Source organism: Drosophila arizonae, chromosome 5 (assembly GCF_054131065.1).
Source record: "Drosophila arizonae isolate 15081-1271.41 chromosome 5, UAZ_ARI_1.0, whole genome shotgun sequence".
Lineage (NCBI taxonomy): Eukaryota > Metazoa > Arthropoda > Insecta > Diptera > Drosophilidae > Drosophila > Drosophila arizonae.
The window spans coordinates 21,031,653-21,044,482 of record NC_142925.1 but is presented as its reverse complement, the minus strand read 5'-3'; the positions used below and the strand labels follow the sequence as shown (position 1 = coordinate 21,044,482).

The 12,830-nt window shown below is 39.7% G+C and overlaps 1 protein-coding gene across 25 annotated transcripts in view; it reads left to right on the top strand.

The window, feature by feature from the left end:
* The window catches only part of sm (heterogeneous nuclear ribonucleoprotein L), a 215,972-nt gene that overhangs the window by 171,647 nt on the left and 31,495 nt on the right, over positions 1-12,830 (top strand). For 9 of the 25 annotated variants that reach the window (XM_089470398.1, XM_089470390.1, XM_089470400.1 and 6 more), the window contains one exon: positions 2,979-3,026. The exons of 13 other annotated variants lie outside the window; for them this stretch is intronic. In XM_089470398.1, the coding sequence (XP_089326524.1) occupies positions 2,979-3,026 (48 nt within the window). Of the gene's footprint in view, positions 1-1,388; positions 2,278-2,978; positions 3,027-12,830 lie in introns of those variants that run through there. 3 more of the 25 variants (XM_089470405.1, XM_089470404.1, XM_089470406.1) reach the window with 3 other exon arrangements.

Genomic DNA, 12,830 nt, shown 5'->3' with positions numbered 1-12,830 from the left:
AGGTGAAGTAGAAGAGCCACAACAACAATATTCAAATAAAACTTTGCATTTGCGATTGTGGTTAAAGTTTTCATTGTTTTTTCTCCCTTTATTTTTTTGGGTGCTATGAATTTTCTTGCAGCATTCGGAAAATGCGTTGACTGCCAAAGCTAGCCATCTCTGTTGCACCAACTGCTCCTCTGTTTCACATCCCTTTGGCCTTTCTGGCGCTTGCCACAAATGCCACGCTCCACACACACACACACACACACGCATATGTCGAGTCATTCTCTCTGTGCACTGTTCCATGCCACGGACCTTTCAATGGGGGGGAGAGGAGTTCCGAGCTCGACCAGCCAACACGCAGCTGCGTGCTTGGGGTGCTGCTGGGGAGTCATGGTTAAAGGTTTTTTGGCATCAGCACTCGCAACATCCTCCGCAACTTTGCTTTGTCATGTGCAATATTTCTTTCTTGTCTTTTGTCTAAGAGCTCGAAACGCCGAGTTCGGCAAATGGCAGAAGCAATAACCCAAAAAACATTCAAAATTACTTGCAAAGGGAGTTGACTTCACAAAAGGCGAAGTCGCTGCGATGTGCATTATGCTAGTAACTGCTACTAAATAATAGTGTTAACGACTTTATGCACATTGAATAAAAATTTAACAAAATAGGGAAATTTAATAAAATCGGGAAATAATAACTGTTTATGAACTATAAATGATCTGCAGCAAATGAAAGAAAGATTATTTGCGAATATTTAGGAACAATGTAAATAAAATTTAACATGCGTTTTTTTTTCATAATTATTTTCATGGGAAATTTTATATATTTTTTGAGGAAAAATTATGTTTCTTTTAAAAGAAACATTGCTTGATTTCATGTACGCTTTTATTATTCATAAATATTTTATTATATTCATAAATATAGAACACCTTCTTGAAGTTATGGGGAATTCTAATGAATTAAAAAAAGAAAAAAAAAAATAATCAGAATTTTCTACCTAAGTTTACGGAGCCTTTTATATTCTGTTACAGTTTGAAGCAAATTGTGAAAATTTATTGAAAAGTTATAGAAAATTTAATTCATTTTATTTTTGCAGAATACATAAATTCATAAAAATTCTGTTGATTTCTTTTTATAAAAAATTATCAGCTAGTCTAGAAGTTTTTAGAAAGTTCCATTTGTATGCTTTAGATAAATATAAAATTCCGGAAATGGTCACACTTTTTTGTTGATTCAATCAAAATTCTTATGCGGTCACACTGAGCAGTGTTACCGTTGAAAAAATAAAGCTGGTCGGTATTTTCTGCAGATTAACAGATTAATTAAGCCACTATCGATAAAACGAAAGGGAAAGGGAAAAGCATTAACAGTGCTCGATAATGAGATAACAATATACGATAGCAGGCCGTGTCAAAATCTCTGCTCTGAGAAGTTACAAAACACTTTCTTTTATTCGATTAGAATCGAAGCAGGCTCTGCAAATCATTTGCAATCCACAGAGCCCAGCCAGTGTCAACTCATTCGTCAGTGGGACGGCTTACTGAATAGAGTTCTGAACCCAGTCATCTCGGCAAAATAAAAAATCAAATAAATTAAAATAAAAAACATTTACAAAAAAATCAAAAATCAAATAAAGCGAAAACAGGAACTCAAACATAAAATCATCGTAAAATTAAACGAGAATTTGTGCGCGTCGTAAGCCTTCAGTTCAGACTCTTTCGGTTTTACTTTCTCGAACTCGAAATATTTTCACACTTTTTCTTATCCGCTCGCTCGCTCGGTCGTTCGTTTGTTCAGTGCATAAAATATTTTATTTTTTTTTTTTTTGCCATTCGTGTGTGTGTGTGCTCTGCCGTTGTCTTTGTTGCTGAAAAGAAGTTGCTGCTGTTTCTGTTCTAGTCTGAGTGGAGCATTAATCAGCCATTTACAGTTACGCAATGGATAACTTGAAGGCCAACACAGCGGGCGCCTATTTGTGGCATCCGCCGCAGCAGCAGCAGCAGCAGCAACAGCAGCAGCAGTCGCCGCTAATGCAACAAGCAGCGGTGCCGCCGCCACCGCAGCAGCAACCGCCGCCGCTGCTGAGCGGCATGCCGCAGCCGGTCCGTCGGTTTGCCGGCAACAAGAATAATTACAACTATATGCAGAGCCAGGCCCAGGCGGCCGCCGGCCTCATGATGGGCGCCAGCAATCCGGGCGGCCAGATAATGGGCATCGGCTCGCCCAATCCCAATGGCTATCGCAAGCGCCAGCCGATGAACACCGGCTACAGCCCGGGTGGTTTTCAACATAACGGTAAGAGACGGCAAATGGTCGCCAAATGCAGAGACACACACATTCAAGCTCACACACACAAATACACATATAAGAATTTTTTTCGGCAGATGACATAGCAGAAAAATAGTTCAGTGTTGGGTAAAGCATTGTAAAAGCAACCCTATTGTAGTGTTGCCTAAGCAGTGCTGGAAAACGTGTGAATGCATATTTTCAGCAAGTCGTGTTGGGAAACGTATGATAAGAAGTCATGCAGCTGGGGGGCATAAATACTAATGAAAATAATTATATAAAAAAAATATATTTATATGATTTATATTAAAAATGAATTTGATTCATTTAATATTTATTATGAGCGTTAATAATGTCTCATATATCTAAAGCTTATTGCCCTTTTATTTTATTTATTTCATTTTATTTGATTTATTTTTTTCATTTTTGATCTGTCCTATCTACAACATTTGTCGCTAAGCACATCCAAATTGAATTCTTGTACTTACTACTCACTCACTGTTTGAATGGTGTCTTTCTATATCAATATTTATATCTACTTGTATATATAAATATATATTTGTTCTAAAGTATATATAATATATATTTATGTATGATAAATATATATTTTTTATATAGTATATATTTATATATATATATATTTAAATTCTTTAACCCTGGAGCATTATAACTAAACCATTTTCTTTTCCATTTTCGCACTCTCTTTACAGGTAAGTCGCTGTTTTCTATACCCGAAAATGTTGTTGTGCTTGAGAGCCGTAAGTACATTTCAAAACTTATCAAAAACTATGACACAGTTCGAAACACACAACTGTCTAAATACACTACACTACACCCACAGAGACACACACACACACACTACACTACTCTACTACACTTTAATACACCTGCTAAAGAATGATTGCCAAATGTTGTACAGTGCGCGCCAGGTGAAGTGCAATTCTGCATCCATTTCTATGATTCATTTCCCAAGTTCTCTCTAAATACCCGAAAAAGATCAAAAAGCATTGCAATTTATTGCATTTTGTGGAGAAACTTTTGCGTTCAATTTATTTTCATTGCAATTTTGTAGAATTTTTCTCATTTTGTCTTGTCTTTGAATTTTCAATTGCATTTTCCATAACAATTCATGACGCCATCAACTTTTATATATTTTGAAAGATATTTTGCTATTTCTATTTTTTTTTTTACTCTTTGCAATTTGCATAATATTCAATGCACACGCAATTTTCGTAGCGAGAAACCATCGAATGGGCGAACCACTTGCCACGAGTAGAGAGTATCATCGGCAGCGTATCGATTAGCTAGGGAGACAACGCACGTGCCTTGGGTAATAGAATTTTAGCATTAGAGCCCCAGCCCTGCCTTTATTTTCGGTTAGCTCTTTGGTTTTTAGCATGCACTAAGGCAACGTAGCAAAGCAACATATGCATTGCAGCACATTTCAGCTGCAACGGGATTTTTATGGTCTATTGTGGAGAGAGGTGAAGACAAGCCATAGAAAGTAAATACTACTACAATAACTCATTCTTAATTCGTCAAACATTTTCCAATAGAAACTTGTTCAATTGGAAGAGCATATGCTACATTCTTCGCATATAAAATATGTTCCTCAAGCTGTCTCTCTTTATCCCATACACATTTTCGCCAGTATATGCTGCAAATAAATTCTAAAGTTTTTCAGAACCAAATAAATAATAAATTATAATAAATTAAACATATACTTCAATCAATATATGCGCTCCCAGCTTTTTCTCTATATTCCATCCACATTTTCCATTAGAAAAATGCTCAGCTGGAAAATTCCAAGCGCATAATTTGTTCAACTACCAAATTACCGCAATTTTCCTAATAGGCCACAGCAAAATTTTACGCCCAGCTCATCAAGAGTGTCATAAAAATATGAAATTGCCATTTAAATAATCATGCACACGTACGCCACACACACACACACACATTCTCGCGCGCGCACACACACACGCACATTGCGAACATATTTGCACCATAATTAAAATAAATGTTTTCAATGCTTAATAATAGCCAAATAAATTAATTTTAATTGCAAGTCTGAGAAAAAGCCGCTAAAAATAAATAGCCAAAAACAAGCACGCGCTCTAGCTAGCCCTCTCCCTCTCCCTCTCCCTCTCTCTCTCTCTCGCTCGCTCGCTCTAGATCCGTCTATCTCTTTTACACTCTCTTGCCAAGAATAGTATATTTTTGGCTAGCCAATGCGCTGCCTGCGCCACGCCCACCAAACCAAATGTCGCAGGTGGCAAGATGGCAAATATACAAAAAACAGCCAAATAAATATTTATATTCCACATATATATAGAAGCAGGAAACACTTAAAAATACATAAAAATACCAATGGGCCATATCTTGTGGGGGCGGGGGAGGCGTGTTGGTGTTAATATTTTGGCATATTTATGGCTCTGCTGCCACCGCCGCCGCCGCCGCCGCCGCCGCCGTCGCTTCCATCGTCACCGCGTGAAGATTTCGCTCGTCAGCGAAGATGTTGATGGCTTTTCTGTAAAGGGATCAACATCAAAACCACTCGAAGATTTATGCGTGCGTTCATTAAACAGCAGCAGTCAACCCAATCCCCCAACCCCCACATACCCCGTCCCCAAGTTCGCCTAGCTTTATAAATGAAATGCGCGACTTTATTTGCTTTTTGGTGTTTTCTGTTTCGGTTCGGGGTTGTCAGTCAGTCCGTCAGTCCGTCACTTTGTCAGGCAGGCCTTATCACTGTGGTCGAGTGCCAAAAAGGCAAAGTTGAGCTGTGTTTGTTTATCTTTGCGCCTGTGCGCAGCTGTTGACCCAACGCAACACAGAAAAAAAAAACACTCCCACACATGTAGATAACGTATTTTCATATGTGAGCATTTTTTCCCCCTATAACAACTTTAGTTGCTTAATTTTCAGCTCTCTGTGCGTTGTAGGTGCGAAGTATAGACACGCCCCCTGCCCTTGCTCTCACGCCCTCACGTCACACTCGCACCTCACACTCACTCAATCTGCCTTTATTTGCCTTCTGGTTTGTTTTGTGGCTTGCTTTCGCTGATTGGCAGCGTATGTCCACTGTGTTGTCGTCTCCCTCAGCCTATCCCCCCCTTTCTCCTCCCCATCTCTCCCAATTATATATGTTTTTTCTGTACATATTTGCAGTGTACTTTCCTTCATTTTTGTTTCGTTGAATCTACTGTTTATATTTGCTTACGTAATGCAATAGTTATTATATTACGAAGCGCAGCTGAAATTAATTGAATTAACTTGGCTTTTTTTTCGGTGTGCAGAGTTCTTTTCTGTGCTGTCTAATCTTGGGAATTTGTTGTGTAAATATTGTGGGCGTTGCTTATTTGTTAATTAATTAAAAATAAACTAAAAGAGAGGTTGTAGTAGAATGAAGGAGGTTGAAGGAGGTTGATCTCGAATAGTTGTACAATGGTAAATATTTTTGTAGTAGGATGTCAGCAACTGAAGGAGAAAAGATATATATATTCATATATACACATTTATATATACACAATCATAAATGGTTTCTCATAGTACTTCATTTCATCTCTTGCTTGTAGCCTGTATCTGTCAATCAAATATAAATTCTTCGTCAAACATCGTATTTCATTTACTTTTTAAATTTTCTAAATGCGCTCCATTTGTGCATTAAAAAAAACCTTTGCAATTTCAAGATTAAATTAACCTTTGCACCAAAAAAAAAAAAAAAAAAAAAAAAACGAGAAGGGAAAAACAATTCGAGAAATTCTTCGCCTGTCGCTCGTAAATCATTTGCTATCCAGCAAAAACTCGCACAATAAATTAATTCATAGTGCAATACGAAAAACAAGGGCAACATCGGCTAGCGGAACAACAAATTTGGATAACCGCAGTTGTATGGTAGAGAGGTTAGGTCGAAAAGGGGGAGAAGGGGGAAGGAGAAGGTACGCGTAACCAAAACAGAAATATAAATTGTGTCGCTTGCACATTTTATGGTAATTCAATAAAATTGAAAATGACAAATTGTATTATGTTGCGGTCAGTTGAATGGGCCCCGGGCCAGTGGAGCGAGTTGTTGGACTGTGGTAATACGATTGGACAGGGCCATAATTAAATCCCTGTTGAGAAACAATCAAAGTTGGCAATGCGTAATGGTTTTTAACTTGGCCTACTCGACCCCCCCACCTCACACCTCTTCGACTACACGCCCCAGCTCACTCTCTGTCTCACATCAATCAATCAAAGGCGATCAATCAAAATGGTTGTCAACGGTGCACGCATCAGGCTGCTGCTGCCTCTGCTGCTGCTGCTGATGATGTTGCTACTGTTGCCGTCGCCTGTCGCTAGATGGCGTGTCGAACAAGAAGAATGTCGCTGTCATCGCCTGACCCCAACTTTTCGATAAACCCTCCCCCAACAAAACCTCCCTAGAGCACTAACGAGCACTAATGGGCAATAAGGCGCAGCCACGCCCCTTGCCGCTCTGCCCTTTTTCATGCTCTTAAGATGAAAGAATGTGCGCAACTATTGAACCAAAAATATTGTTCAAGTGACTTTCATGCTAGTGTGTGTGAGAGAGAAAGGGCAAGGATTAGAGAGAGACACGCAATATGGCTTCGATTATCTCCAATCAAATGCACGTGATTGATGACTGCAACCGGAGCGTATAAACAGATAATATCATCATGTCCAATATTACGCTCGCTTTAAATTTACCAATTTAACCCAAGTTGTGGTTGACTAAAATAACTTGATAAAGCAATTCATCAGGTTGCTCCTCGAGCATCGAAGAGAGAAATTTATCGCTTGGTTTAGTGATAGGAACTGTTGAGGCTTTACGGTGAAAAGGAGGTTCACAAGATATTGATTTAAGAATTATAGTTTATATAATCAGAGTTCCCTTTCAGGCTGGAAAAGGCTTGTCATAGGCTCTTTACACTCTGCATTATACATTACATTTCATAAATGTTTGCTTTATTTTACTTTCAAATCAAAATCACTTTCAGCAAATATCTTAAGCAAGTTTTCCTTTATATTTCAGTTTTCAGCCTTGACTGCTTTAGAAATCAATTTGATGACATGCTCATCAAAATTATATTTAAACAAGTTCCGTCTTGAAGTTGTTCTTGTCTCTTCCTGTGCAGCGCTTTCTCTAGCTTTCTTGAGATGTTTCATCTCACTCTATCTCTCTCTCTCTCTCTCTCTCACTCACACTCTCTCACTCTCTCTCTCTCTCTCTCTCTGGCTGCACCAATACTTCATCTTCTACTTCATTTGCATACAAATTATGGTCTAAACGTTGCGCATAATCAACAATTTGCACAGAGAACCTCTTCACACTCCCCCACCCTGCTTGACCGCCACATGAAGGCAACCTGTGTGCTGTGCATAGCTCAGAAGTAATTGACCACATGCAGCCCCTATAAAGCATCTCCTACTCTACTAGCTGCTGCTGCTGCTAAATGTTGCTTGATGATTTTCCTTAATGTTCCATTTCATAATTTTATGAAGCAAAGTACCAGCGCGCCCCGCCCCCAGTCGAAAGCAACGCCCTCAACGGGCCCCTGCTCTGGTCATATTTGCTTAATTTATGCCGACAGCGGCTGCTGTGGCATCTCTGCAGCTTCCTCTTGCTCTCCCCCTCCCTCTCTCTCACTCCCTCTCCCTCTGCTTTGCTACTTCTAATAATTTGTAATTAATTTTTGCAGCTGGCTTTTCGCATGCATAAAACCAAAAAATGGCTTTAAACTTTGCTTCAAACAGCAATTTGTTGTGATATCATTTTTTGTCCTTAAAGCAATTAATTCTGCATTTAACTAATGCGTTTGGCGTTTTACAAAACTTTCCACTTGCAACGCGCATGTGGCACTGCCACAGCAAGTGCCACAGCAGCAACTGCAGCTCCGCAAATTACAATATCAAAATTGTCCATCAATTTGCTTGCTGCTTGGCTCGCCCCCCTCCTCCCCCTTTCGCTTATTAGCCATGCCGCACGCTAATGCCAGAAGGCATTATCGATTTTCGCTTTTTACGTGCAGCTTCTCCCCGTCCAAACGGAATTGCCGCCCACTTTTTTGGGCTCTGGCACAATTCGTTTATTAAATAAATATTTGCTTGTCACAGTAGGCACTCGGCAAGTGTGACAGCTATGTGGGTGATATATGCCCGACTAAAGCTAGATTAAATCTCATACAAAGTGAGCTAGATTCAAATTGTTTTGTAAGGTTCGTCTCAGTGGCCACTCCTCACTGTACTTGATTAGTAGCACACAAATGACGACCATTAAGTAGCAAAAACAAACAGCTGGAAAAATAAATAATAAAAAGAGCCGAATCTCCTCTCTCCCCCACTGAGGCAAGCCAAATACAACAAACCGCAAGTGCGGCAACACCCGGGAAGTTGTTGGTTCTAAGTTTTTGGGACAGACAGACAGACAGAGGGGCGGACGAGCAGGCAGGCAGGCAGGCAGACAGACGAGCAAACAACACATGCCATGTTATCAGTCAACTAACAATCTACCCAAAGACTATTCTTTGCCCACCCCCAGCCAGCCCACTACAGCTATCGCATCGCATCGCATATGATAGTACTCATAGTTTCATGCTGCAAAAGCAAGCTTTGGCCCAAATGTCTCTTCGGCATTCCTCTATTTTTTGGCCAATTGCGACAAGAGATAGCTGCATGTCAGAGCAGGATAGCTAGTTTTATATAGCCAACATTTCAGAGTATGTATGGAACTCTTCAGCTGTTGGTGGTGAGCTGGAGTTGGCTTTGAAAATTGTTGATAGAGCAAATTGGAAGCCTTTGATGCCACAAATGTGCGCCAGTGTGTATGTGTGGGTTGATTGCAGATTCATGTGCGCGTGTGTGCACGTGTGTGTGTGTGTGTACATGTGAGTGTTTGCCTAGCATTAAAGAGCAGCTTTTGACCATGGCTATAAATGTTTACCAGTGCGTTAATTAGGCCAGGCCAAACAGCTTGAGTAAAGCTAAATGCTGCATCAATTTGCTGCGCACACACACTCCCACACACACACACACACCTGCTCACACACACTCGCTAATGAGTTAAATTATAAACTCGACCTTTATTCTCACTTCAATGCCATTTGATATTTCCAATTAGCTTGCGCAAAAAACTAAGCCAAAAGGAAGCTCAAAAGGTGAGCGACAATTACACGCGTTTATTCGTATTCAAATCCGACCCGTAAATGTAATTAAGCTCATGAGAATTAAACGTAAATTTATTTACCCAGCCAGCTAGAGCACAGCAGCGGGTCGTAAAGCATTCAACAACAAACAAAAAAAAAAAAAAAAAGAAAGCAGCTCACGCGCAAATCCTTTCCCAAAAGTCCTTTGGCTCCTTCGCGAGCGGGGCGATTACGGTTAATTTCTGGTAGGGAATTCTGTCGAATACTTAGGGGGAATTGGCCGGTCGATGGTTCGGTTTCTGGTCGCGTGTCGCATATAAATTGGCTCATTGCTGACTTCGTCTGTTCTCTAATTTCTCTCTTTTTCCTGATAACTCGCGTTTCTTTATGTTCTTGCTTAACTCGTTTGCATTCCTTGCTTGAATGGTGCGAGTTTTCAAAGGAGCATATCAAATGTTTATGTGAACAATTCTTTTTATAATTGAAAATATTTTGTATCCAGTTTGTTTTTAGTAGCAATTTTTCAAGATATATTTTAAGATTTTTTCTGCACTTTGGTATTAAATAATTAATATTTAATTAATATTTTAAAATCCAAATTTTTGTTATTATTATTTTTATATTAATTTTATTCTATTTTTTTTAATTATTTAAATTTGTTAAAAAATTTTTTTCTTTTTTAATATCGAATAGATATATAAATTTTGTTGTATAGAATCAATAAAGCAATTAGAAAGAATATTTTTTAAATGAAAAATAAAATCTTAAATTTAGTAAATAAATATAAAGCCATCAGCTTACATGTTTCAGTTATTTATTTATTTGGTTCATGCATTCATAAACAGATTTCATTTTTATCCCAAAAATTTCTGCTGTTGCTCTTCCGAGTCGTCGACAACATTAAAAACCAATCAAGCTCATTGTCACATAATCAAGCGAAACACAACTTCTCTACACTCACACACACACACACACTCGCATATGGTTTATATTTTATAGTTTTCGCTAGCTTCATACACACTCTAAGGGAGTGAGAGAGATAGTCAAATAAAAAATAAAAAGGGAAAGTATAGAGCTCTGTCGCATAATAGTTTTGGCTTATGAAAACAAATTCAATTTGGAAGCTGCTTATGAAAATGTTTATGCAAGACGTGCGCAAAATGTGGGCGGGTTAAGGGTTGTTGCCACCGATGGAGAAGTGGAGGAGGTGGGGGATGGGTCACAGTAGCTGCAGCGCATTGCTGGAAAAATTAATGTCACATGACAGCCAGAGTGAATGCGCGCTAGCGAGGGATGCTGTTGGAGTGGGGCGGGGGGAAGCAGCAGTGCATTTTAGTCAGATAAACAAGCAGAGGGCAAGCGAGCAGGAATGGGGAGCAGGAGCAGGAGCAGGGGCCTGTGTGTGTGTGTGTATTTGTCATGACTCTTGGTACAGTTTCGCAGCAAAGTTGACTCTAACAAATTGAAAATCATTGAACAGCGAAAGTAAAATGCGCACCTAAGCAACGACGAAGGGTGAGGGGAGAGAGGGTAGCTCTTTCACTCCCCCTCCGCCCCCCCCTCTCTCCCCCAATCTCTCTGTGGCTTAGTGAAAAATAGTGTAGCATACATTTAAGCAAATTGCAATTAAGGTTGGCAACGTTTGCACAATGCTTTGTTTGGCTATCCGATATTCAAGCCAGCTGCAGCCGTTGGCATTGCCATTGCCATTTGCCAGTTGCCAGTTGCCATTTGCCGCTCGACAAAGTGCGCCAATATGCCACAAAGTATGCAACAATTTGTAGCATAAATACTTTGTGCGCGCGCTCTCTCTCCCTTCGTCCGCCCTCACACTACAGTGTGCATTCGCAATAAAGGCCACACATAAATGTTGCATATGCCGAACGAGTTGTGTTTTTATCCATCTCGTTCTCCCCCCGCTCGAGTGGCAGCCCATTTTAATGGATCTATGTGTGTGTGCCCCCTTTAGGTATCCATTTGTCAGCAGCAGGAGCAGCAGCAGCAGCAGCAGCAGCAGCTGGCAGGTGAAGCATTTCCGATTCGACTTGGGAGCTCTCGGTGTTTATGGGCTGTACGCCTCTGTAGTGGTGGCGGGGGGCGGCTGCTTATTGCAGTTGGTGATAATGCTTGCAGCAGCGTGAGTCTAGTTTATCTTATGCTGTGCTATGTTGCATGGCCATTTGTTGCAATATTGCGCCCACACTCTGTTTATGTAAGCATATGGAAAGGCGTGTGACTGGCACGCTTAACGACGAGGATAGGGATCATTGCATGGTTGCCAGAATGAGCTTGAGATCAGAATGGATTCTTCGCTTCTAGTCTAGCCAAAATATTACTCTGTTGTGCCATGCTTAGTTTTAAATGATAAGCGAATGAGTTTTGTTCCTTTTTCTTAGCTGTTGCCAAATTTTACTTCGCCCTGTTGCCGTGCTTCAACTTAATATAAATATTGCTCTGTTGCCGCACTTCATTATAGATGAGAAAAAGGTTCCTCTCTCAAATGAAATATACAAAATACACAAAATATCGCTCTGCTGCCCATACCTCGCTTTAGATGAGATAGGAGAATGAGTTTCCTCTCTATTTCTTAGCTGTTGCCAAATTTAAGTTTGCCCTGTTGCCGTGCCTCACTAAACTGTATATAAATATCGAAAGAGATGAATGGATAGCCATTTTTACGAGTTGTTAGCTTTCTGCAGTTGCCAGAATTTATTAAACCAATACAAATTATTATTCTATTGTCACACTTATCGTATATGAGTGAAAACTCTTTGAAGTCTGTTGCCAGACTCTACTTAACGAAATATCGAATATATTGCCAAGATATATACAATAATATTAACAAGATATATTTACACATTTTATCTTGGCTAAAGGAAGAATACTTTTCTATAATTATTGTCAAATTTAATTTTGCTTTGCTAAACTTAACGACATATCGAAATTATGCATTTAGCTGTTGCCATAGCTCACAAAGTCTGGTAAATTTCAGCAAGCGCTGTTGTCATACTCAAGCTAAAGTAAATATTCAAAATGCTTCGTTTGCCAAACTCTATAAAAGTTTTTAGGAGCGTAACACCTGCCGCTTGCTTTGCACTTACTTTTATATGTTTACTGAAATTTATAATTTTAATACGTTCAGAACTTTCTCTAAATATCAAAATTATAAACTTGGCTAAGAGCTGCGCCTGCCTTTTGGCAATTATTTACAGTTTGCTAACCGCGCGCTGACTGCTGGCTAAGTTGTCGAACTTCATTAATTATACCATTATTTGCAATTTCCGCACTTAATTGTGGTCGCAAGAGTGTGTGTGTGTGTGTGGCTTGCATGCAAATCCAGTCCAGCTCGAAGGAGTTAAATTGCCATCGCGCGCGCACAGTTCGCGCTTCATAAAAACTAAACTGCAACTTCCGGAG